Source organism: Odontesthes bonariensis, chromosome 22 (genome assembly GCF_027942865.1).
Source record: "Odontesthes bonariensis isolate fOdoBon6 chromosome 22, fOdoBon6.hap1, whole genome shotgun sequence".
NCBI classification, from domain to species: domain Eukaryota; kingdom Metazoa; phylum Chordata; class Actinopteri; order Atheriniformes; family Atherinopsidae; genus Odontesthes; species Odontesthes bonariensis.
In genome coordinates, this window is record NC_134527.1 from 14,588,952 (window position 1) to 14,615,363 (window position 26,412).

General features: G+C 42.0%; 2 protein-coding genes across 6 annotated transcripts in view; one reads left to right on the forward strand and one right to left on the reverse strand.

Annotated features, from left to right (window-relative positions):
* The window catches only part of abl1 (c-abl oncogene 1, non-receptor tyrosine kinase), a 31,486-nt gene extending 18,835 nt beyond the window's left edge, over positions 1-12,651 (forward strand). For 3 of the 5 annotated variants that reach the window (XM_075456034.1, XM_075456035.1, XM_075456037.1), the window contains 10 exons: positions 3,645-3,809; positions 4,827-5,122; positions 6,721-6,993; positions 7,249-7,333; positions 7,519-7,696; positions 8,725-8,909; positions 9,119-9,271; positions 9,363-9,452; positions 9,626-9,754; positions 9,962-12,651. In XM_075456034.1, the coding sequence (XP_075312149.1) occupies positions 3,645-3,809; positions 4,827-5,122; positions 6,721-6,993; positions 7,249-7,333; positions 7,519-7,696; positions 8,725-8,909; positions 9,119-9,271; positions 9,363-9,452; positions 9,626-9,754; positions 9,962-11,622 (3,215 nt within the window). In that variant the 3' untranslated portion in view covers positions 11,623-12,651. The remainder of the gene's footprint in view (positions 1-3,644; positions 3,810-4,826; positions 5,123-6,720; positions 6,994-7,248; positions 7,334-7,518; positions 7,697-8,724; positions 8,910-9,118; positions 9,272-9,362; positions 9,453-9,625; positions 9,755-9,961) is intronic. The other 2 variants (XM_075456036.1, XM_075456038.1) reach the window with 1 other exon arrangement.
* Positions 12,652-13,373: 722 nt separating this feature from the next.
* Positions 13,374-26,139, reverse strand: rab14l (RAB14, member RAS oncogene family, like). Its single transcript, XM_075456040.1, has 8 exons — positions 26,039-26,139; positions 20,932-20,990; positions 19,974-20,027; positions 19,138-19,315; positions 17,409-17,475; positions 16,160-16,247; positions 15,956-15,986; positions 13,374-15,851 (listed from the first exon to the last, which is right to left on the reverse strand). The coding sequence occupies exons 2-8, from the start codon at positions 20,981-20,983 to the stop codon at positions 15,674-15,676; spliced, it is 648 nt and encodes a 215-aa protein (XP_075312155.1). The 5' UTR covers positions 20,984-20,990; positions 26,039-26,139; the 3' UTR covers positions 13,374-15,673.
* Positions 26,140-26,412: the final 273 nt, after the last annotated feature.

Here is a 26,412-nt window from a genome sequence, read left to right on the forward strand (position 1 = left end):
TTTCACCAGTTTCAGTACATGTCCCCTGCTCTCCTGCATTGAGCTCTAGTGTGATAATCCTCTGCTCAGCATTACATCTCCTGCAGCTGATAGGATCGTATAAGAAAGATATGATCTGAATCTGTTCTCCTGTTTTCTGCCACCTTCTGCTCAGTTGATGACAGGTGAAGCAAGACGAGCATGTGCCCTCAGCTCTCACAAATATGTGGGTGGGACTTTAACTGACTTCAGGGAAGTGGACCTCACTGTTATATTTATGATTCTGGACCCCGGGCTACTCCTGGCTACATGTGCCAGGTACTCGCTCACAAAAATAGTCCGATTTGATAGAATTTGAATCAGCTGCATCACCAGACAAGATGTTTTATTTTATTGAAGTGGTCTGGTTTTTAAAGACATTTTAAAGTCTTGCATCAGCGTGTGACTCTCAGTGCAGTCGCAGCCACGAATTCTTTACAAGTTCCTCACACTTTTAATCATTTTGACTGTCTTCTCAGTAATGCAGCCAAGACGTGCTGTAATTTCTCCCACTCCACATCTCTGGAGCTCTGCACTCTGATAAAGGGCCTTTGCTCTTTCTTTATGATTATCTCTCAGTAACTTTGTGGGTTTCAGTTTTCATATGATTTTTTTCCTCTCCCCCCTCACCCAGAGTATGTGTGTTTTCTTGGCTCATGTGTCAGTGTGCTGTCACCCTCTCACAAAGAGCTGTGGTATTTGTGGCCCGTAAAGTGGACGTGTGTGGCACGGACTGCTCAAATGTGCTGCCCACACTTTATGACAAGGGCAAACTCTCAGCCGTATAGGAAGTCTTTCTTACTCTCGGGTCTCCCATCTTTTTTTTTTTTCTAGTGCCTCTTTTGTATCTGGCTTGATCTCTGGCCGCATCTGTTTTTCATCCTGCAGTATTCATTGGGAGCACGCCACTGTTGTTGGTGTTACCAAGGAGTACACTGAAATTGAAATCTTTGGCTGCTTGTCAGAATATCTTACAACTTCAGGCTTAACGCAATTTGGTTTTATATTGGAAAATTTGAATCTTAACTTTAAAGTGGAGCTTGGTACTTGCAGCTGAGCGCATGAGGAATGGTTAAAATAAAAAGGTTTCTCACCAGTTTTTGTATTAATGCATGTTTGTGGGTGTTGTTGCTCCAAAATACAACGGGTATTTTTTGCCTTTTAGGACTTCAGCCCTTTGAAATTTGAGACTCCGAGCCAGGCATTGCGCTCCACCAAAAGTGGATCAAGCGTGTTCTCACAGGCCAAATGGCACATTAATGATCTGAAAAAGGCAACACATTGTGCTCTGATCGGCCCAGTGTTGGTGAGCCAAGCTTTGTGGAAGGTTTCAGCGTTGTCAACAATGTCATGTGACAAGCTGTGGGCCTGTTAATGTTCTTAAAGTTATACTGCCTTTAGTGTTGCGCGTTAGAGTCCAGGCTTGATTTTTGTTTTGAGGATTTTGAAAGTCGCATCATCCCCTTCTGTGACCTGAAGTCTTGTCCATTTGGCTCACACACTTGGCCTTAAACCTTGAGTTTGCAGTGAGTGTGCCCATAGTTGCTTGTTTGCTCCGATATCTGCAGAATATCATAGGTATAGTTCTCTCAATCAGCTCTCTGCTTTGATTTTCATCAAATCCGGCTGTGCCTTTTATCACGGCAGTACACGTTGTCCTTTTCCATCTTGTCAAATTATTGACTCTTATGTGGTGCATAAATCAAGCTGTGGTGCAGCCCATAGGTTGTGAACGAGTCTCGTCTTTCTCTTGAACTTTCTTAGCTAATACTAGGTTATACAATAAGGAATAAGGTTGTAATCTGCTACATAATTCAACTAGTGAACAATTTTTATTTATTTTTTTCTCCAATTGTGCTTTCCATTACACGACGAACAAAAACATTGTGACATTGTTGTGAAACGCCTGCCTCGTTGTGTCGCGTAGTTATCCCGAACAGAAGCCTCCACAGCTCTGCAACTTTAAATCTTTTGACAATCGGTTCATACAGTTTTTAATATAATATTTAGACTATAATAAAATTGTGGATTCTGTGAAGGTGAAAACTTTAGTTCTGTGACTGCTGGCCACAGATGTGCAGTGGAACAAACTCTCAGCTGGGGCTCGGAATGACTACATCTCGTTTTCTCTTGTTATCCTGGTGCTACTGTGAATTTTGATCATGCACAGAATTTGTTTGGGGTTAACACCAAAGATTACAACCAGTCAGTGGGTGATAGAACCTGCTCTTTACTTGGCAGGTGGCATCACAATCAAAAACACTGTATGCTTTATTTATTTGTTTCAATCCTTGTGGGTATTCAACTGACTCGTGCTGTCTTGTTATATAAACCAACCGAATATTCCCCAAGGCAAATATTGCTGGGTCATTGAGTTTCTAATGTTGGAATAGATTTAAGTGGAATAGGTACTATTCTTAACGTTTGAGCTTAATCATTAAACGACCAATGTCACAATTTCCATTTAATCTGGGATTAAACATCAAGTCTTAAATTTGTGAATACTATGAAATGCTGTTGTTGCAAGGCTGTCACAGAGAACAGATTGGATTCATTAAAACTATGAATAGCACAAAACAATGATGTGTGTAGGTGTAAATTGAATTAATAATTGAATAAATTGAAAGCTGACTGACGGGGCTGTAGGTGAGAGAAAAGTCAACAGACAAACCCTCCCAGGGCAACCATTTTCCTCAACCATAAAATTTGCCCAGTAATAATGACATTTGTAGCTTTTTTGGAGCCAACATTTTTTCCAGTTATGCTGGGACTCTGGAGAGTTGTAACATTAGGATCAGTTTCCATGTTTGTCACTTTCTAAGGTTTTTACTGGTCGCCATTATGTGACACTGTGGCTATTTTGAACTCGTGTCCCTGTTGTCTTACTGCTTAAGTTGAAGTATTCCTCCCTTGCGTCTCGAGTGGAAACCTACTGTTACTTCAGCCTTTTTGCCTCAGATGAAAATTTGTGTGAACCGCTGAATCCAACATAAGATGCCACTCAGACATACGTGTCTACAGTGAGGCTCATGTTTAGGGAAAAGAGCAGTTCAACATTTTTTTTTCTCCGTCTACCTTATTAACACACTCCTCTTCTTTCTGTCACACTTTCTCACACTTTGGGACTCATCCATCAGATTTACTGCTTTAGAATAGCTATAGTTCAAGCGGTGTCTATCATCGACGTAACTAAAGTACCCTGTACTGTTCATTTTACAGATAAAGTTTCGTGCTGAGATAGATTCTCATGGTCTGATGTGGGCTAGTTGTCTACATGTAGGGATTAAAAGAAAATTAAAGATAAGTACAGATAATCCAGGAAATGAAAATTTGTAGAAATACAAAGGACCGTGCGGGTCACATAATCGGGTCTATTACTTTAATCCCACCGTGGGATCGTGGCTGCTGATCTGCTAGTGGGAGCGAGTTAAAGGATATATCCGAGAACTGAAATGACAAACGGAGGAGAAAGAGGTTTTGCTGAATCTTCCTGTTTGCGTGAAGCTGTACGGAAAAATGCTGCACACACACACCGACAGATCTTATAGTCACTCTTAAGCACTGAATTGTTTGCGCTCATATTTGCTTTCGTCCTGACAGACTTATCTTATTTGTGTTTTTTCTAGAAGCTCTCCAGAGACCAGACTTTGAGGGTCAGGGTCTGACCGAAGCAGCCCGCTGGAACTCCAAAGAGAACCTGTTGGCAGGACCCAGCGAGAATGACCCCAACCTGTTTGTTGCACTCTATGATTTCGTCGCCAGTGGTGATAACACACTAAGCATTACCAAAGGTGAGTGTGGGAATGAAGATGTTTTACGGGACACCGTTGAGCATTAACTAAATATTATATTTAGTCTACATGGGGCATGAGGAACCAGAGAGGAAATTAGGGGAGATTGAAAAAGGGGATTACATGCAACTAAAATTTGGACAGTTGGACTTGAACCAAAAAAATCACCTTAAGAAATAATGCTGACTGTTTCCTATTTTTTTTAGATATAGTAGTTTATGTCACATATTCTGGAAAGAGTCTTTATGTCTGAGGTGACATAGAAAGTGAGCCACACTTCTGGAGATAGCAGATATCTCCATAATGCTGACTACTGCTGGAATCTCCTGATTAGCGTCGCCCCTCTTTGTCCTCGTTCCCATCTGACTCTCACTTCCTAACAATGGTCTCACACATGGGTCTTTTTCCACTGAACAAACTGTAAAACAATACTGCAGATGGATCACACAGACAAACGGAGGAAGGAAGGAGCGAACATAGACACCGGAATAAACAAGAAAATGCCCAGCACAACACAATTTTCCTGTGCTCTGTGATATGAGGTTACAGACAAAAAGGTTGGCCCAATAACATGGATTGGATTTGAATTCAACAATAAAAGATATTGCTGTTGGTTACATAGTTTAAGATGCATTATAAGTCGTGTTTTTATTGTCATTTCTAGTCTAAGCTAGAGAGTGAGATCTAACTTTCTTGAGTTTAGATCATCAAAATAAGTTGTAAAAAAAAGAGAAAGCCCCTGGATTTTGGATCTTTGTAAAGATAACTGTAGATTAAGTGAATAGCTCTATTTCTGACTTTAAATCTGTTCAGTTTAGCTCTTGCATAGTGTCATGTTACGGTTGCCTGTTCTTAATGCTAGCAATGTGAAAATGTCACAACCTCACAGCCTCACCGGTAGAAATGCCAAGACCAAAGAAATATTCTGTGATCGGTTTAAAAAAAAAAAAAGTGTGAAATCAACCTGTCACAGGCGGCATAGATCATTGTTGTATTCTAATTTCTCTTGTTCACCAGGGGAGAAGTTGCGTGTGCTGGGTTACAACCACAATGGTGAGTGGTGCGAGGCACAGACCAAGAATGGCCAAGGTTGGGTGCCATCCAACTACATCACCCCTGTCAACAGCCTGGAGAAGCACAGCTGGTACCATGGGCCTGTATCACGCAACGCTGCGGAGTACCTGCTCAGCTCGGGCATCAACGGAAGCTTTCTGGTTCGAGAGAGTGAGAGCAGCCCCGGGCAGAGGTCCATTTCTCTGCGGTATGAGGGGAGAGTCTACCATTACAGGATTAACACTGCATCCGACAGCAAGGTAGGCACCAGTGGAAATGCATATGGAAGCAGCGCATGCACGTAAAGAATGTCCTCTGTCTCGTTGATGATCAGTACTGATCACAAATGCACTTGCAATTATTCCTGGTTTTCCAAGTTCGCACACTGCTCATCAAATTAATTGTAAGAATCCTAAAGGAACTTTTAATAACACATAATGTACAGTTTTATATATTTTTAGTGTAAAAAAAAATTTTTTTATGGAAAGCCAGAGGGGATATGAGGGACAACTATTTATATTAGCTACCAGTGCTGCACATCTCTTCCTGCAGACTTAAACTCTTCAAAGCAAGGATCACACAGCCTCCTGCGTCAGACCAGTCCCAATTCTATTCTTTAGATGTGTAATGGAATACAGAAAGGAATGCTTTCATTGAGGCCTGATTTACTCGTTTTTGCATCCGCTATAGTTGGATTTCATTGACTGATTTACATTTCAGATGGCTGTCGGGAACAATAGCTGAGAAGGAATTTTCACACGCACAAAGCTTGTTTCTTGCAAACCTGACCATCAAGACCGGGATCAAAATGCTTTGATACGTCACGGAGTTAAGATCGTGTATATAAGCAGAATATTTGGACCGAGGACTTTTAAATAACATGCAGTCCAGCAAATTTGGATGTACACGATGGATACTTGTTTGTCAAATGTCAATATCTATGCCCGTGTCACCCTTCTGTCTGTGATGCAGCGCGGTGACCTAGCTTCAGAGTTATAGCTATGACAAGAATGTCTAACCACCACTGTGCCTCCGGTTACAGCCGGCAGATGTGAGGCCTGACCCAGACACTGACGCCCATGCTAACAGATGTGGTCAAATATGTGCGCTTACACATAAAAAAAGAGAGGAAAAAATGGACAAACACAGCCAGGGACAGCCATACACTTGGTCATGTGCAAACAACGTCCTTTACTCATATTGTTTTCCATCCTCCCACCAAAACTACAAGTCAAAAGTGTGGTGTGATGGATTATTCCAGTAATTAAGGATGACCTCAGCACTACCATCAAGCAGCCGCTTTTTTTCCCCCACCGACTCAGTGTGACTCAGCAATTAACACTGCTCTCGATTTAAAGAATTACAGTCCAGCTTGGTCATTTTGACTCTCTCTTTCATATGCACTCATGAAACAGAAGCTATTAAACATCAAAAGCAATGCGAAATGAACACGGTAGGGAAAATCATCTGTATGCAAGACTCGGATGATGGAAACGTCTGTGTCCACTGAGCCCTGACCAATATCCTTCCGTCCACAAGTTTCCTGACAAATGCCTTGAATGCTTGGAGTGGGCTAGGATTCTAACTTTTCCATTTATCACTGGTCTCAGACAGCTCCTTCTCACGTTATGTTTCCAGGCGTATCAGCGCCGCAATTGTAATGCATTTGAAGTCATTGGCATGTAATGATAACTTTTGATAACATTTGGCTTGCCATTAGTTTTTAAGAAGGTGTTTTTTTAAGTAAGTCTAGACAGTAGCTGTGTTAATCTCTTCTGTTGATTTTGAAACAAAAAAACCCCTATGCGACCCCTACATGCATCGACTCATATGAAGAAAAACACTGTCTCTCTCCCAGCTCTACGTCTCTTCAGAGAGCCGCTTCAACACACTGGCAGAGCTGGTGCATCACCACTCCACGGTGTCAGACGGCCTCATCACCACGCTGCACTACCCGGCCACGAAACGCAACAAGCCCACCATCTATGGGGTGTCTCCTAACTATGATAAATGGGAGATGGAGCGCACTGACATTACAATGAAGCACAAACTGGGAGGAGGCCAGTATGGGGAGGTGTACGAAGGTGTCTGGAAGAAGTACAACCTCACTGTGGCTGTGAAAACACTAAAGGTATGAAATCGCAAAGGGGCAGATTGAAATTATTTCTGCTGTGCCTGCTGCTCCTTAGTGCATACATGACAAAGGTCAGACTACTTTGAGCTTGGTGGAAGCGTTACTACTTCTGCATGCATCGCATATTAAGTCGGTGTCAGTATCTAAGTCTTTGATTCGGCTGAATGTTACCATCTGCTGTTGCATTGATGCAACTGCAGTAAACTTATGGTTTTCCTCCCTTTTTTTTTTTTTTTTTGACAAACCGTGCAGGAGGACACGATGGAGGTGGAGGAATTTCTCAAGGAGGCCGCAGTTATGAAAGAGATCAAACACCCCAACCTGGTGCAACTGTTGGGTATGTCAGTTTAAGGAACCGCTGAAATTTACAAGCTTTCCTGAAGTTTTCTTGTTTCCAGTCCCATGCAGCAGTATCTTTTTCAGCCAACCCCTCGCCCCCCATAAAAACTGATCAAAATCACACAAAACCATAAGTTGTTAAACACAGATCTGTTCGGTTTTGTATTCCTGCGGCTTTGGCAGGTGTGTGCACACGGGAGCCGCCGTTCTACATCATCACAGAGTTCATGACCCATGGCAACCTGCTGGACTACCTGAGGGAGTGCAACAGAGAGGAGGTCAACGCTGTGGTGCTGCTATACATGGCCACTCAGATCTCCTCTGCCATGGAGTACCTGGAGAAAAAAAACTTTATACACAGGTGGGTGTAAAGCTCAAACGGTCTAAGTTGAATTAATGGTGTAAGCTCCTCAGAGCTGATTTTAGCCATGCATCTCTCCTCCTCCTTCGCAGTGCAGCCCCGTCCCTGCCTTTCTCTCTGTTGCTTGCTTAATTGCTTCATTGCTTAATTGCTTGCCTTCTCATTGTTGCTGACTGAGCAACTTTGTGAGCGTGTGCATGTTTTGTCTCCCTCACCAATAAGCTGTTGCCATCAGAGCACTGAGTTGCTTAAACGTGGTACTTTTGGTATGAGGAACAGGATGGGCGCAGTGAAGCTGCAGATGACGTTGCATTTGTAAACTCAGTGACTGCTAGCCTGCGTATTGTTGTGCAGCTGGGGAAGCTCAGGGAAGGAGTGTTGCTCTTGTTTAGCAAATTTGTTGTTTGAACAGCTGTGCTTTGTTAAGCAGAAGAGAAAAACCCGAAAGTGATCGAATTTGATTACTCTTAAAGTAAACGTGCATGTGACATGCTCGTGGCATTGAGTAGTTAAAACTGAATAGTTTGCCAATTTTGTGTGAAATACACAGAGGCCCCTGTCTTTAGTATCTGTAAGAGCTGTAAGAGAAGAAGGAATAAAGAATCTCTTTGATATTAAATCTTATCTTTTTTTTCTTCATTCCTGAGAAGATCTCTTCTCGCTCTCACATTGCATTGCAGACAAGTCATTGTTGCTGCATAGGCAGTTTGTTCTGGCACGTTTAACAAGAAGAGATGAGCGCTTATTTATGTCTCTCATATTTGACAAGCTGCGTTTTAATTTAGAAGTCTGACAAGACTCGGCTTGTGACCATCCAAAACGTGTAGAATTCCAGCGCCACAGCAGATGCTTTTAACAGCGCAGACGGCTGATGTTTTTTTTTTTTTTTTCCTTCCTACTTTCTTCTTTATTTCTACAATAGAAGTGCGTTCCAATCTGCTCACCATCGTTTTGGGTTATTATAGGTTTTCTGTGAAAGTCACGATTCCAAGGGGCACCCTGATCATCACTCCTCTTTCTCTCCGCAGGGACTTGGCTGCACGCAACTGTCTGGTTGGGGAGAACCACCTGGTGAAGGTGGCAGACTTTGGCCTGAGCAGACTGATGACTGGAGACACATATACAGCTCATGCTGGGGCCAAGTTTCCCATCAAGTGGACTGCACCAGAGAGTCTGGCCTACAACAAGTTCTCCATCAAGTCTGATGTCTGGGGTGAGTTTGATCTCAGACTACTTGAATTGCTTATTTGACTGCCATTTAACATGGTTATAAAGGTTTGTTCTTATTCTTTTTTCCATCGTAATATTGCCATACTCCCCTCACGACCTTATTATGTCATAATTTAAATGTAGCCCATGAACGGTTTCCTCTGCTAATTGCTGTGCGAGACACAACAAATTGTCATGTTCCATGATCTTCAGCATTCGGTGTGCTGCTGTGGGAGATTGCCACCTACGGCATGTCTCCTTACCCCGGCATTGACCTGTCTCAGGTCTATGAGCTGCTGCAAAAAGATTACCGTATGGACCGACCAGAGGGCTGTCCGGAGAAGGTCTACGAGCTCATGACAGCCTGTGGGTACATATATGCATCTATTTAAAATATGATTAAAGGCTTTCTTTTCTTTTAGCAAGACTTTATTAGTATTCTCTTTCCACTTATCAGGTTGGATGTGGAACCCTTTAGAACGTCCATCCTTCGCTGAAACACACCAAGCATTTGAGACCATGTTCCAGGAATCGAGCATCTCTGATGGTCAGTGGCTTTCTTTACCATCTAAAACACCTGGAGTTCTGAATTCTGTTTCATGGTACCTGCAGATATCAATAAACAAACAAACAAACAAACACAAGTGCCATCTTGTCTTATTGTTGTAAAAGTATCTAAACCTCATGTTTGGCAAAACCTTGACGAATCTATAATTATAGAGGTGGAAAAGGAGTTGGGGAAGAAGGGGAAGAAGGCGACCTTGAGCTCTATCCAGCAGGCTCCAGAGCTGCCTACGAAGACCAGAACTCTTCGCAAAACCATGGAAAACCGGGACGGAGACAGTCCAGGTGAGATATACACGCTACACCATGTGCCCCTGTGGTAAAATAGTCTAATCTACTTTAAAGAGCATATCAAATAGATTACCTTACAATGCATATTGTCCCACGTCACTTTGCATCTTACAGCTTCCTCCAGTTTGTCAAAGAATTTTGTAACTGTGCTTTAGTTGATAATTCTTATATACATCCCCACCTGCTTATGCTCTTCCTCAGACCCAGCGGACCCGGAGGTTGCTGTGTCGTCGCCAATGCTTCCCAGGAAAGAGCGCCCATTTCTGGACAACAACCTGAATGAGGATGACCGCTTGCTACCCAAAGACAAGGACAAGACGCGTGGTAGTGGATTACTCAGCCTCATAATGAAAAAGAGAAGGACGGCACCGACTCCTCCCAAACGCAGCTCTTCTTTTAAAGAGATTGACATCCACCACGACAGGAGGGTTGTGACTCTAGAACCTCGAGACTGTGACGGTTTCAACAATGGTGCATCTTTGTCTCTGAATGATACGACAGATGGCCTTGAATCCTCTAATGGGGCCACCACCAGTGGAGCTCCTAACTACCCAGGACCTTTGTTCCCCAGAAAGAAGGGAGCTCCAGCAGTGCCTGGTCCAGGAGGCAAGGCAGCTACAACTCCACCTAGTGAGGAGGAATCCATTTCTAATTCAAATCGTTTCCTGTGGTCCTCCAGCATGTTTAATGGCCGAGACAGCACTGACAGGAAATCTGTCACGCTGCCCCGAGATCTGGGCCAGCGCCACTTTGAATCAAGCACCTTGGGGGGTAAGCCAGCTTTGCCACGGAAGAGGACCAATGAGCAGAAAGGAGAAAATGCCCCTCGGATGGGCACCCTGACTCCCCCACCACGCCTGAACACGTCACCAGACGCTTCCTCTGCCTTTGTGGGCAAAGATGCTGATCCCAGTCCCGGTTCCAGTCCGCAAGCATTGACACCCAAGGTGGTCAAGAGACCTGGTGTGCCGGGGCAGGAAATCTCCAAAACCAGTGCCCTCCATGCTGAGCTTTCCAAACCCAACGTATTCCCAGCGTTGGGGGCAGCTGGAGATGAGTGCAGGGCTCGCAGAAACAAGCACACTGTAGACTCGTTATCTGTCAGGGAAAGAGGAAAGTTGCAGAAACCCAAACCAGCTCCACCGCCACCACCCACCAGTGCCAAAATGGGCAAGATCTCCCGTAGCCCCACTCTAGAACTCAACTCCCCCTCATCGTCCCCCTCAGACATCAAAGCCAAGTGCCTCCCTTCCATCTCAGATCCCCACCATACTGTCCCTGTCGGCGACCAAGCCCGTTCAACCATCAATGATGGCTCAAAAAAGCTGCCCTTGGGCTCCACCTCTAAAACCCAACCGCTCAAGACCTCCACCTCGTCCACTTCAGTGACCACCTCCCCCTCCAGCCAGAGCCTTGGAGGCTTGTCTTCCTCCCTCACCTCTCCCAGTGATCAGAGCTCACCTGCATTCCAGAGGGCGTCCAGAGAGATTCTAATGGATCCCCGACGCTCTCTCCGCAAAACTGCGCCGCGCCAGGCATCGAACTCTGCCGTGACACGCGAGATGGTGCTGGAGGGAACCGAGCTGCTCCGAACGGCCATCTCTCGCAACTCGGAGCAGACGGGTAGCCACAGCGCCGTGCTGGAGGCGGGCAAGAACCTGTCAAAGTACTGCTCGAGCTACGTGGAGTCCATCCAGCAGATGAGGAACAAGTTTGCCTTTCGAGAGGCCATCAGCAAGCTTGAGAACAACTTGCGCGAGCTTCAGATCTGCCCCACTGCCACAGGGGGGCCCAACGCACAGCAGGACTTCAGCAAGCTGCTGTCCTCTGTCAAAGAGATCAGTGACATTGTTCAGAGGTAGCGGCCTAAAATCGTATGCTACCAAGACAGGAAACTGACATAAACTGTATGTTACACTCTCCCCTCTGAGCTGTGGCCAGTGTTGAGGTCATGCCTGAGGGTAAAGCCTGATTGAAAGCGGCAGCATTGGTTCCCTCTGCTGAATGCTCTGACTTGATTAAGCCTGTGGTTACAATGGACAGACTCAAGTGAAACCTTTCGTGGTTGTCATCAGCCTTAACTATGAATGCACAGTCATTTGGCCTTAATACGAGGCTGGGGGCCAATTCTTTATCAACATGATTTTTTTTACAAATCTTTTTTTTTTTTTTTTTAAACTATCATGTCTTACATATTTGCTTCTTTTTTTTTTTTTTTCCTTTTTCACAATACATAACATTAAAAAAAAGGCCTTTTCATATTTACTTCCATCACTCTTGGTGCGTTTTCATTGATGCTGCGACAATGAGCAAAAACAAATACTTCACCTCCGCTCGTGCCAGGACGCCTTACAGCACATTTGCTTGGTTGTGTTTTCACCTTTCAATGGTAAAAAATGTGGAAAAACAGCCCCTCGGTCCAATGCATCCATTTTCTGTTTCTTTGTGTCGTGTGATTCATAAGTGATGATATGCTGAGATGAACTCGTCAAGTCTTTTTTTTTTTTTTTTTTTCTTACGGATGCTATATGCAGTATTTGCAACCATGTGCCATAAACTAAGCATTTAAAGGCAGAATGATCATCCAGCCTTCACCTTTTTTTTGTTTTTCTTTGCTTCTCTACACGCTCTGGTAACAAATGGTGCCTTAAACACTTTCATGAGGGCTGTTCTAATCTCGACAGTTTCAAGTACAGATGATTGACTTTAGCTAAATTGTGCCACGTGCTTGAGAAAAGCTGTTTTTGTTCATCGGTTATGTTTGCCATACCAAAAACTATTGTCTCCAGCCTTTACTGGAGAGGGACCAGGGTGCAGGATCTGCAACTCAGTAGATCTGTTGTTTTATATTGTCCTTTGACTGGACTTTTTTTTTTTTTTTTTAATATAAATATATATATAAATATATCTATTCACAAGTTTGATTAAACTCTATATGCCAGTTTAAAAAAAAAAAAAAGCCATCAGTAGCATGTTTGATCAGTTGCGAGGGGTGACGGACTGACTCAGTGTTTTCTCTGGCTGGCCTTTGTTCCTGAAGGAATGGAGGCGCAATGTCACATTGTCGAAATGCTGTTGCAGAGGCCCTTCCACCCCAGAAAGAAAAATATCTCCTGGGGGAAACACTGGACTGAAATTGTTTATGGATCTGTCACATTCTGTCTTACGAAGTGTGTTAAGTTAGAGTGGCGACCATTACAAAAACAAGAAAAGAAGTTCCACTGTAACATGTTTCTTCCTCATCTGCATCTGTTGGACATTCTTAATATTTGTGATGTACTCCTCTCGTCCCGTTTGCCCTTGTCTGACTGCGATGCCTGAGGACAAAAGTCGTGGCTACCTGCCTTGACTTCAATACGGTACTGTCGTCGTTTCCTTTTCTTTTTTGTCAAACTCCTCCCCTGTACCAAACATACCACTACTCTACTTTTTGTTTTAAGCGTCATTCACCAATTTTGTAGACAAACTTTTCACTTCATTTGTAAATGTTTTTCTTCTCTCTCTTACCTGGGTGCAATTTGTTGCAATAAAATACAAAGCAGTCGTGCTACTTGAAACACACTCCTGAATCTGGTGTTTTTTAAATGTGAGAAGAAAAAAAAAGAATCAGTCATTTAAACTTGACCCAAGGGAAACTTGCCCTCATTTTAGTCCCAGACTATTTATTAAAGCCAGTTTCTTTTACAGCAATCATTATAGACAAAGACACAGAAAACAGGTTATGTATAATTTATTTTTTTCTATCTAGATTATTTTGTCATTAAAATCAAAATGTCAACATTTTAAAATCATATACACGCAAGAACGCATTTAAATGTTAGCACAGCTCCTTAAAAATTTATACATATGTACGTTGTTTTTTGTACTTGTGGACAGACAAAAGCAGGAAGTGGTCACTCAAAACTGCAGAGAAGTGGGACACGGGGAAAAAAAAGAAGCCCCAGCCCATCCCACCCACCCCACTTTCCACAATAACAAACCAATCCCCACTCCCCAAAAATTAAGAGCGATGCGGGCCCATCCCATAAAGGGGCCATGATGGGGTGGGAAAAGAAAACAGTATCAACACAAACATGCCCCGTTCTCCACTCTATACAGAAATAAGAGCTCTACTGACATAAATACTTCTTTGCACATCTTCTCAATCCACTTCCACTCCCCCTCGATAGTCAATCGGCAGTTCAGTAGTGTGAGGATGGGGTGGCGGTCTAAGTGTCTGTCCTTTACATACATTTATTAATAGAAACTATGTTACAGAATTTCCCAAGCATGAATTACAGGCAACCCACTAGCACATCGACTGTACAGGTCTTGGCAGAGCCACCAAATAAATTTCTAAATCCAACGTACAGTAGCAAGGTCACCACCAGCAGTTTAGAAGCAATATGTACAGCTGTCCAATCAGGGAACTGCTATGTTACAGAGGAAATCGTACTTGAAGGAAATAAAAACATAACTTGTCTTTGACGACTTCATTGTATTTTGGGGGGGGGGGGGGCGCTCTGCTTGGCGTGTTATGAGGCCGCGCAGCATCTGCCCAACTGAACCGTAACATCAGCTCTTCAGTGCAGCTTCATTAAGATACAGGAGTGTGACAGATTTGTTTTTACACCTAAATAATCAAGATGTGGGTTCAGAGCCATGCTGCTGATGTTGGAAAGTTAAAGAATTAGCCTTAATGAAAAAACACTGATCAAATCAGGGTAAACTGAAGCGCAAGTGCAGCAAAACAAAGACTTAAGAGTGATAATTATAATAAGGCAACAAACAATGACAAAGAAATGCTGGTAAAGACAGCCTGTTTGATATGATGATGGGGAGATGTATGAGGAGAGGGAAAGCTGGTGCAAAAGAGACGGATGTAAATTAATCTTTTTGTCAAGAACAAAAAAGTTTTTTTTTTTTTCTTTTCTTAAAGTGACTTCTTAAATAAAAGTCAAACAAACTGTCCATCCAACTTCCCAACACAGACTAGCTGGAAAACACCCAACACGCCTTCCTGGAACCTCACAAAAGAGAGACTTGGGAGTTACCCAGAAGGAATTACTGCTGATCTCTAACATTTAAGGTGGTGATTTCTTTTTTCCTCTTTTTTTCTGTCACATCTCTCCTGAGTTAATCAGATCCTGGCAAAGGAATTGACTTTGTGCCACACAGCAAAAACTAGAATTAAAAGCCACCAGCAGTGTTGAATCCTGCAGAAAAAGCCCACTCAGTTTCACATTCCTGGACACGTGCTAAAGAGTATCTACCTGTGTGGCTGCTTAACACACTACTTCACTGATTTCTGCCCCCACGCATTAAACGGGAAAGCTCATCTGCAGGTCTCGATAAAAATGATGGAATTGTAAACCATGCAAGAGGAGTTCGAGACTATAATTTAGATTTGGCTTAAACACAACTGATCGATGGTGGATGAAGCTTAATGCAGTGTTTACATTTCATATATAGCTAAAAACCAAACATAAAAAACAGTCTTGCTTTGTTATTATCGTATGAACATTACATCTATCTAAAGTGTCAGTGAAGAGTGTAACGTGTGGTGGCATCTACAATACTACTGATGGGGAGGGTGGGGGTGCTGGACTGAATGGTGCAGGAGGACTCGGGGAGAGTGAAAGAGGAGAGTTATGGGACAAAGATACACTGATATTTTTAAGAGGAGTGAGACAGCAACAAAAGGAGACAGACAAGACGAGGAGAAGGGAGGTGATGTAGTCCACACAGCGTAGCTCAGTCTGGCCCAAGTCGATATTCGCCCCCCGTTCCTTTCCTCCGAAGCCCTGTTCTCTTGCAGCTCCTGGTGCAGTGAGGGATGAACGTACGGAGGTGCTGGAATGGATGGAGGGAGTTGGTTGAGGGAAAACAGACAGACAGAGAAGAAGGGAGGGCACGGGGGCTTTTGCTTGGTCATTAGCAGCCGCAGCCTTCCCTCTGGGGCTGTGGTTCGCTGGTTAGCCGACCGCCCTGAGGGGCCGATGGCTTATGCTGGACCCCGGACTCTGCAGCGTTCAGGTCCAGGCTGCCATCTTGGATGTTCTGATAGATTTTCTTCGCAGCTTCCAGGAAGGCGTCTTCAACGTTTTCACCTCTACATACAGGGCAATGAAAAAAGACACATTAAACTTAAATAATGCTGGAGAAGAAATAGCTCATGTTGGGTAGTTACTAAAAGATCAAGGGTGAAAAACTTACGTTTTTGCACTGGCTTCCAGAAACAACAAGCCTGTTCAACAGAAAACAGACAATGATTGAGTCATTAAAATATTGTTCCGAGCTCACATAACAAGGCCTCATTAGCCTCTTCTTTCAATGAATACACATCTGCCATTTTCTCCCCCAAACACATTTACTGTGTCAGGAATAGAAACAGAAAAACCTGTTTGATGTCTGGCTCACCGTTCTCCTCAGCAAACTGCTTTGCCTCCTCATACGTGACATCTCTCTGGGCCTCCAGGTCTGCTTTGTTTCCTATGAGAATGATCACCTAACAACAAAGACAGGAAGTGGAAGAGTGAGACCATCCTCTGGACAGAAGAGCCCCTCCGGGAGAAATCTGCTTTCTCCATGAAATAATAAAGCAGAGGGCAATATACTGCTGCAGCGCATACACTGCTGAGTTTTCTATTGAGAGACTGGCAATAAGACGAATGTCATTAGACCTGTAATGTACTGATATAATGAGCTTCTCTCTGGCAACAGTAATTCTACTGGAACTGCCTGTTCACCATAAAACATTCATGTTTAATCCATTTGTTCTGCATAAGAGAGTAAACAGGAGCAAAGACCCTGCTGATGTCATTTATTTCAACCCCATTAAGATCTGATGTGAGACATGACTCAACCTGTGCCCATGTGCAGATGACGCATGAATTAACATAAAACAAATCTTTCCAATAACTTCTTAGTTGTTTCTTTGAAAATGTTGGAGCTGTTTTGTTTTTTTTTCCCTCCAAGTCTCTTGCTGTATCAAGAGAAAGTTTTGTTCGGATATCGATATGGTGGCTGACAGATGTCGCTTGGGGCACAAAAAAAAAAAAAAAAAAGCAGCCCACGATTATACAACAACAGTGCCACCACTTGGCCAGAGCAAGGTACTTCATCAATAACATCTCTGGAACATATTCAAACAGTACTAGAAATGTGCCGTCCCTGGACTCTTCACATCAATAGCATACTCAAAATATCTGATTAAATAAATCTGCTTAAGTCAATAGTCTATAAATCTGCCATCTTTTTATTCTAAACGACTGGTAATGAGGTGTTATTAATACTTAATAATGAACATGTGACCAAGTGCACCGCAGTGACTGCGGGTCAATGAACCTTTCCTTTAGTTTAAGCTTGATAAGGAAGTGGACTGTTGCACGGGCCCATTTCACTACTGATGGAGAGCAGGATGATGTAGAGCTAATCAGATTTACCAAGAAAAATCTATTTAAGAAATGGACAGGCTCTGGCTTCAAAAAGAACAGCACAGAAGAGAAACGGGAAATTAAGCAGAGGAAGAAACAGCAACAGTCAAAGAAATATGGATAACAAGGGAGAAGAAAAAACAGATATGTGTATAAAAGGGTCTTTGAAAGGTCTGGGGCCATAAAGTTTTAAAGGCACAGAAGACTGATTCATGTGCAAACTAAATACTTACGGTATTGGGGTTGGTGAGATTTCTGGCATCAGTCAGCCAGCTGCTAAGGTGGTTGTAAGTGCTTCTCCTGCATGACATCAACAAGGGGACAGATTACTATGACAACAAGCTAGGATGTCATACGCCATTACTGAAGAAAGATCAGACACAGCTGCAACATGACGGCTTCACAACAGGGTCAAGGATTTGGGGGGGATCAATTAAACTGTCGTTGTAAGTTAACTCCAGTGAAATATATTCACGTATATTCACAACCATCTATGTCTCCTATGCTAGGTCATTTTTGTCAGGTTGTGACACTTTAACTACATGGAAACATAAAAGATAACATCTGGTTATGAGGACCACACCCTTAAAGGCCTACAGAAAGCTGACACTACACCCAATACATAATGATAATACATACACAGAGGAACAATAATGATCATTGGACTCTACACCAAAACATTTCATAAACGCATGAAATTTGCAATTTTGAATTTGCCGCTAGGAAACCTTCCTGGAATTCCAGACTGGGGGCGGGGCTTCCGTGTGACGTCACAAGTGCCATGGTTTTTCCTGGCTGCCTCAATGTTGCCAATTTAGCTAGATTTAGCGACTTTTGGCCATCTCTGGCGACAAAAAAAATTATCTAGCGACTTTCGGGCTCAATCTGGCTGAATCTAGCAACAATTCAACTTGTTTTGTGAGTGACAAATCAGTTGCCCCGCAACACCATACAAGCCGAGACAGAAGCACTGCAGGACGGTGGCAACCCGGCATTTCCTGTCAAAACCGCAGTTTCAAGCTAGCTACAACGAGGGTAGGTTCACTTCCTGTTTTCAAAACAACAGCACGTAATGGCTTTCCCTATGATAAAAGGCAACGGGTATTTTATTTTGTCAAAATAACCGGAAGTGCGTTGCTCACTGCGGCTAGCTTTAGAAGGGCCGAATTCGTCGGAACAAAATGGTAAACAGCCGGTATTTTGTCAGGTTTTCAACACGTTGGGGATCTAAACGACTACTTTCTCACCTGAAAAGTTTCAAATGTTGCGGGGACAGAGGAAGCAGAGAGACCTGCGGTCGGAACTTGTGTCTGTGCCTCCCTGTCCGCCTGCCTCCTCTCTGGTGAAATCAGCCGGAGCCATCCCGCCGTGTTCAGCTCCCTGCGGTGCGGACACTCAGGGGGAATCCACCTGGCGGAGAGCGGACACACCGCGGGATGGTTGCCCTGAAATCAGCCGGCAGAGCGATCATCAAGAGCCCCGACGTGGACATGATCGCTCTGCCGGCTGATTTCCACTCTCCACCTGGCGGAGAGTGCGTTCGCTCTGCGCCAGGTGGATTCCTGTCCGACCGCAGGTCTCTCTGCTTCCTCTACAGAATGTGATCACACCAGCCACACAAGCCAGAACAAAAATACTCCTCATTTTGCTCTCATTCCTGTGCATGAAACCGGCAGAAAACTGTAAAATAACAATGATTAAAAACAACTGATGTCAGGTCTTCAGCTGAGCTAAGAACCCTTTCTCTATTCCTTGGGAGTTGCCTGCAGTTTTGACCCATTCCACACGTTAAGCTGTCGGTTTGGTGTAATGATCAGGCAAGAGGACTGGACTACTGGGTTACCAAATGCCTTTGCTTTCAACTTTCTTCATCACATGTTTTAGGTGACAATCGTCTATCCTGTGAAAGTTTGGTGTCAAGTCAAACCCGAGTGGCCACTATGCATGAGAGGCATCGTTTACCTGGTAATGTCGTAGACCATAAGTGCCCCTGCAGCTCCACGGTAGTAGGAGCGGGTGACGGCCCTGAAGCGCTCCTGTCCGGCTGTGTCCCAAATCTGCAGCTTGATCTTCTGTCCACTAACCTCGATTATCCTCGTACCAAACTCCACGCCGATTGTATGGGGGCAGTCTGCCATGACTGTAGGGCGGAAGTGAGGCTAAGGATAATCTGATTTTCATGTCGCTCTTCATACAACAGCAAGATAAATTCTAAACTTAAAAAAAAAAAAAAAAACTTAAAACGTGTATATAAATTTAAATGTGAACACTCGCACACAAGTCCCTCATTTCTGCTGTGAAGAAGCAGCAGCTGCAGCAGCAAAAATTAATTACAACCTTGAGAACCACAGAGCTGTGTAAATTGAAGGTATAAACAACCAGAAAGTATCTCATTTCTTTTCAACCAACACTGAAAACCTTTTCTACATCATCTCGGGGGGGGTGTGTGTGGATATGGGCAGGATGTGATCATAGACAAGTGAATGAGAAACACAGCATCTGGCTTGTTAATAGTAGCACATAACCGAGCTGAATGGTAATGGGAGGCTGCAGCTGCCTCATACACAGAAGAGACTCTCACTGTTGAGCTCACACTCATCTTCTATCCTACCAACTTCCGCTGGCAAATTAAGAAATCTAAAGCGATTTAAGCACTCCGCTGGAACCTGGCAACCTTGCCTGCACTGAGACACAAGTACAAACCAAAACGAGGGAAAAAAATAAAATAAATTAAAATTAAATAAAAAATAAATAAATAAATAAAAAATTAAAAAAATAAAAATCAGGGCAGCACTTACATTTCTTTTCTGTGAACTGGTGAAGCAAACATGACTTCCCTACCCCCATGTCCCCTGTGAAGAGAGACAGAGAGAAACTCAGGTCAACCAAGGAAACAACAGAAGAACAACAATTCTCTATTCAAGCCTGCAGTGTTGTCCCCATACATGATGTAGCAGTTCGTCTGTGGCAGCGAGCAACAACACTTAAAATTTAATGTGGACTTATGAGAGAGAGACAGAACACAGCAGAGCGACGACGTGCCTCCCATTTCCAAAGGGGGTTTAGATGGTTGCCATGAATGTAAAATGAAATCTACATGGTTTTGTACAAGACTTCATGGTGCATTACAGTGCACCTCGTAAGCCTAGAAAGATCTTTTTTAAATGGCTACAACTGTTAAAAACAATACAGTCTTTCATATTATTTTTCAATGAAATACGTATGTAATTTCTGCCTTTTTCCTTCAGATATGTTTAAAGTTAAATGCTTGCACTTACTTTTTTACTACGCAAACTACATTTTTTAAAGCAGAAACACTAAATACTTTCAAAATATCTCATGAACATTTTCAGCAAACCCTTCCTTTCAGATCCTAGCTTAAGACAAGCAGTCGTGTCTTAAGTTTGACAGAAGTGAAAACAACCCCAAGCACAGTGTTTTGACTGTTAATATGTAAACAAGTAAAAGCAGCAATGTGTACACTTAGAGGTCGTACAGTAGTTAAAAAGCTGGGGATGTTCCATAAGGAAGAATGTCGAACAAATGCAGTTCAGCAAAAACATCTACAAAAATGTGACACTTTAATTATGTTGCAATTTAAAAGACAGACACAAGCTGGATCCACTCCAAAGTTCCTTGGACCTTGTACTGGAGAGGGAATGGCGTGCAACATGTTTAAAGTGCTCCTAAAATAGCTCATCAGTATGGTTAGAGAGAAAGACTCCACGCCGGTGGTCAGTGGCACTCCTCACTTACCAATAATGATGTATTTGAAAATGTAGGAGTAGTTATATGGTGCAGTGGCCATCTTGGCTCTGAAAGACAAAAAAAAAAAAAAAAAAAAAAGAAGGGACAGTTTAGTCATTTGAACTTTTTTCTCAATGCAGGAAAGACCAACATATGTACTTTATATGACAAATAAATATTAGAATGCCTCAATGATCTGGCAGTCATGACATCAGTGCCCTGTAGCACTCACAATCAACAATGAATTAATTCATGATTGCAATATCCTCACTTCAGAGGATCAGAGAATCACTGGCACAAAATCTTAGCTAAGCAAGACAAATAAGGTGATCATTTATTTACATAGGGCTGAAAAATCCTATTCAGTGCACAGTAAACGAAAAATCGTAAAGAGGAAAACAAAGTATCAGAGTCTCCCCTTGACCTCCCCAGAACAGCAGAGTAACAGCAATGTAACAAATTTTGACGACACTGGAAGTGCACAAGACTACCGACTGCATTAGAGGTGTCAAGAGCTAAAAATAGTCCTGACACCTATCTGAAATTCAGCGATGCTTTATTGTTCCCAGTCAAGTCGACACACACTGACAACATGTGAAGGGAAAAGGTTTACCGTACATCGTCATCATGCTTGTCAACAAAAGCATCCACACAAAACACAAGGGTTGAGCAGCGACAGGGAGTTGCTTGTTTTAAAGGAGCAGAAATGTGCTCATAAATAACTATCTGAAGCCTATGATTTACCACCCGACATTATTCACCAATTTAACGTCAATAAACTTAACAACATTGTATGTTGAGCAATACATTTCAGATGTTGAGAGGGTATCGTGACTTTAAAGTTACTGATTAAATCAAGTTCATAATTCTAAAATATACAAAGGCAATAAAAACATTCATTTGTGGGCTGTTTGTTCTCCTCTGCCTTTAACATGAGAGCAATGTCAGAACTAGCTTACCTGCTATAAACAGCAGATCTTCTGACATCCCTGCTACTGCCTGCAGATTTCTTTCTAATCCTAATTTTCAGATGTTTGAGATTGATGCTTGTTCACTGGATTAACTCTTGTTGGGAGACATTAATCTACTTTTAATTGACGGGTTGACTTATCAACTCCAATAACGTTACCTTCACTGCTCAGCTACACAGTCATGACCATTAGTATACACACTGTTTTCCTGAATACATCAATGATCAGTATTGCTTGCTCCACTTTTCACATCTATCCGCTACTGGCTGTTTTTATAGTATTTGGCAAAAGTATAAATATTGACTAAATACTTTACAAATCCCAAAAAGAGAAATTAGTCATTCTGTATTGAGGTGCAGCTGTAAAAAAAAAAAATATATATATACGTGTATATTTAAAACGCAATGAAAAGCAAAATCATTCATCAGCCTGTAGCTTTCTTGGTCAATTTCAACAGTTATTAGCTTTAAGCCGGTGCTTTTCTTTGTTCAAAAACTGAGTGAAAGCTGCGATGCTGTCGAAATCCAGGGCTGGCATTACACTCATACTTTACGCCTGCAGTTCAGTGACCATGTCTGACTGGCTCAATGAATGCTGACAACCACTAAAAAATGTGGATGGGCAGTTATAAGAAAAGCTAAAGAGGAAGAAAAAAAAATAATAAATAATCGGTGCAAGGAAGTAAAGAGGTAAAAACGAATAAATGGGCTGTACTTGAAGCTGTAAAATAAAAACTGAGCAACAGTGAATTTAGGACAAGTTATGACTGTTAAAACACACTTGAACTAGATGGAAACCTGCCTCCAAGATGGGATTCTCCTCCGGAGAACTTGATACGAACACAATCTTGTTTTAGACAATTGCAGGATTTCAGACACATGTGATACAGACCTTTCCTCCATTCCACTGTGTGCGTGGCTGGATACCTCATCTTTATTTGCTACATGGATATTCATCATTCTACACAACAGTAAGAGTATGTATGCAACCTTGTTGGGTGGTGAAATTTCTAAAAAAAAAAAAAACTAAAAAAAAAAAACAACAACTGTGTAATTCAAACAATTGGAAACAACATCATTTCAGAGAGGAAATAAAACCAAGTTTTTGCCTAACAATTGGTCAAATTTTCTCATGCTCGAAGAATGCTCCACTTTGTAAACAATCTGATGTCAAATATATTTACGGACAAATGATTAAAAACCCTTGATCCTAAATCTAGATCGTTGTGACAAGATGTATTTTTTTTTTAAAGTTATTATAAAGCTTATGAATGTGAAGCTATGCACTACTGTATTTTTGCTGGTGATTCAAAAGACTTAAGACGCTAGCATCCATCGACAAACCCCTGCAACTCTACCAGGGACTTTGTAATTCCGCTAAGAAAACCCAAGTATCTCGACCTAAGAGCAGCCTGTATTAACTTCTGACGTCATCATTTATCTGGGTAACTTCCTAATTACAACTTTGTAAGCATGATTAACTTTGATATCACAATAATGACTTTCCACTGAGACTACAAGCTTGTTTTTTTCCTTATCAGTTCATTCATTAATTCCATTATATCAGTCCACTTAGCCTGACAGGAGTAATGGAAGTGCATGAAATTACAGTGAGCGTGTCCCATACGCTCATATCCCAGTTTACAGTTCTTAAGATATAACAGACCATGAACAAGTCACACACTAATGACATCCTTGAAACGAGTAACACGCCATGGTCTTTTTCTAGACTGCCTCTTGTCACATGACCCCAACTAGGGCGATAGAGGACTTAATCTATAGGATTAGATGTAAAGTCATAAAAACTAACAGGAAAAATATCCATCAAGAAGTAGGCAAGTTAAGGCTGTGTGACCAGATTGCAGACGCAGCACTTCTCATTATTCCCCAGCACATCGATTCTCTAGAGAAACAGCGACAGTGCATTTCCTTCTTTTAATGGCCATTTCTCATCGAGGTAAGAAAAGTATAACTAGGTGAGTAACAAATGTTATCAGGAGACCAGTATACATAGAGTACATAGCGGGCTTTTAACTTTTGTTACATAATTTCCTGGCCAAGTCAATTTTGTGAGGTCATTAGTCATTTCAATTCACCTGTAGCACAAACAGCTGAATTAAGCGATCAGAAATCTAACTTTTCCACTCTATTTCCATGTAATTTTCCTGACATTTAGGGCTCGACTGTGGCTGTTTTAGTGGCATAATCTTCTTGTACCCAATGTTCTGAATGGGGGTTTAGCTCTACCAACTATTACAACAAAGACGCTTATTTTTTTAATAGACGAGTAACCAAAATACTATAAGTTTCTATTGACAATTTCATAAGTGATTTCACTGACAAACCTAATATGTGCCGACAGCAGGCAGGGAGCACATATTGGCTTTTAGTAAGCTCAAAATATGAGACACTAAATTTGTTGGATTTGCAGTTAAGTAAAGTATCGCTGAAGGATGCCAATTCGAACAAATTCATAATAGATGAACGTTCAAATAAATATAAAGTAGGATCCCAATTCCTCAAATTTTGAAAAGCCAGCCACAGTTAGGCTTTACCCATATCCAACCTGTCCTGCCTGTTTTTGTTGACAAAGCTTAAAAGGCCAAAAAAATAAATGTACTTTATAAATAAAAGTGCTCCAATTTTCATGAAAATGAATGCCACTTATATAAACCTGCAATAAAAACAACTAATAAATCAAACCAAGGATGACTATTTACAAACTCAACCGCTTGCCAGTCATCAACTGAAACTTCATGATCGTGACAATACTATTTTTGGGAAATCTAAAACCTAAGCACTCAGGAAATCATGACACATACAGTTCATGCCATGTCTACATGACGTTCAGACCAACTATCCAAATCATGTGACTCCCTACTTGCTGGAAACAACATTATGAGAGATCATCACTTTTATTTCGAAGCATGGAAGAGTACTCCACAATGCACTCATATTAAAAGTCTCAAACTATAAAATGATGACATGTTTAGAGGATTAAAAAGTACAATAAATAACGTGGTGGGTGCAGTTAGGAAAAGCTTGTTTATACCGACAGCATTGGCACCAAAAACAAATGATGCAACACTCCAGGGTTAAATAAAAAAGTCAGGTATACTCAATTTAGCAAACCTGAGGCAGCAAGGATGCCCTTTTCATCTTGTTCTGCAATTCATCTATTATTACAATTTGATTTATTTGTACAAGCAAGCTCGAAGACGAGGCTAACACACCGTTAGCATTAGACCTTCAATGCAACGCTGCTCTGGAGATGACCATGGTATAATCATTACTTCCTTTTAAGAAATCAGATTTAACAAGGATTGCCTAATCAACAACAAACAAGAATGAGATGTGTGTGTTTTAAACGCTTTAATTTGACCTTAAAGTCTTGCTTGGTCCCTATACAGACGGCGGCTAGCTAACTGTTAGCTTAATAACCGGCAAAATGACTGCATTGGTTTGACTCATTTACTACTATTAATGGGAACTCAAAGATAAATCAAAATTGTCGGGCGGAAGGGGAAATAAAGAGTGACACCGACTTGGTTAACTAGCTAGATGGTCGAATCTGATCAAATTCTCCGCCCCATATTAGCTATTTTGACAGCGAAGTTTGCATTAGCTACCGCTAGTTACCTGCTTGCTGACAAACAACAAACCCTATAAATCACAATTCATATGTCAATTGCCTCTATTTGGATACATCAAGTCGATTCAATTACATATATTGGTATAACTGGACTCAAAAACAAACTTGGCCTCAGCCTTATTTCATAAAACCCACAATACACCAAACTAAAGATAGCTAGCGACTGCCTTAGCAAGCTACTTTGTCAGATTATGGTAGACACGTTGCTAGTTAATTTTACTAGTCTAAGACTACCTAGTCATTGGTTGTCTACATGATTACTTTTTATTCGTTGAATACATTATAACTCATATTAATGGAGCTAAGCGATAAACATGGAGCTAGCATTTTATTAGTTAGCTCCGTTAGCTTTTCACTTAGCTTTCTCCTGGTATACACAGCTTAAGCTTAACAGTGCTTGCTGTTCCTTAATATAAATGTTCGTGTCTCAAAGATAATTAGACACGGTACGTGTTTAATGGTGCATTCAAATATTTCCAATTGTCTGTCCTTACCAGGAATAAAATCTTTAGAGCTTTGAGTTCTGGAGGAGCACAGATGAGGTATGCAGGTTATCCTGGCTCAAGTATGATCTGTCTAACCAAGATGGCTGCTCACGGCACAGGGTTTCCTCCGCTCCATACAATGGGCTTCTGGGACAAAGAGCCTCGTATGCGGCGACTTGCAGTTTGTGCGCTAACAGCACGCACTAACTAAGCTCGTGGAAAGCAACTACCTTCACAGGTGTATAGAGTAGCAGGGTTGGGTAATAACTGATTTCATGCAATCAGGTTTATGTAATCAGATTACAAGCTAAATAATAGTGATTTTTAGTAATGCATTTGTAATCGGATAATCAGCCCAAATTACATTTGTAAAAATGTGCAAT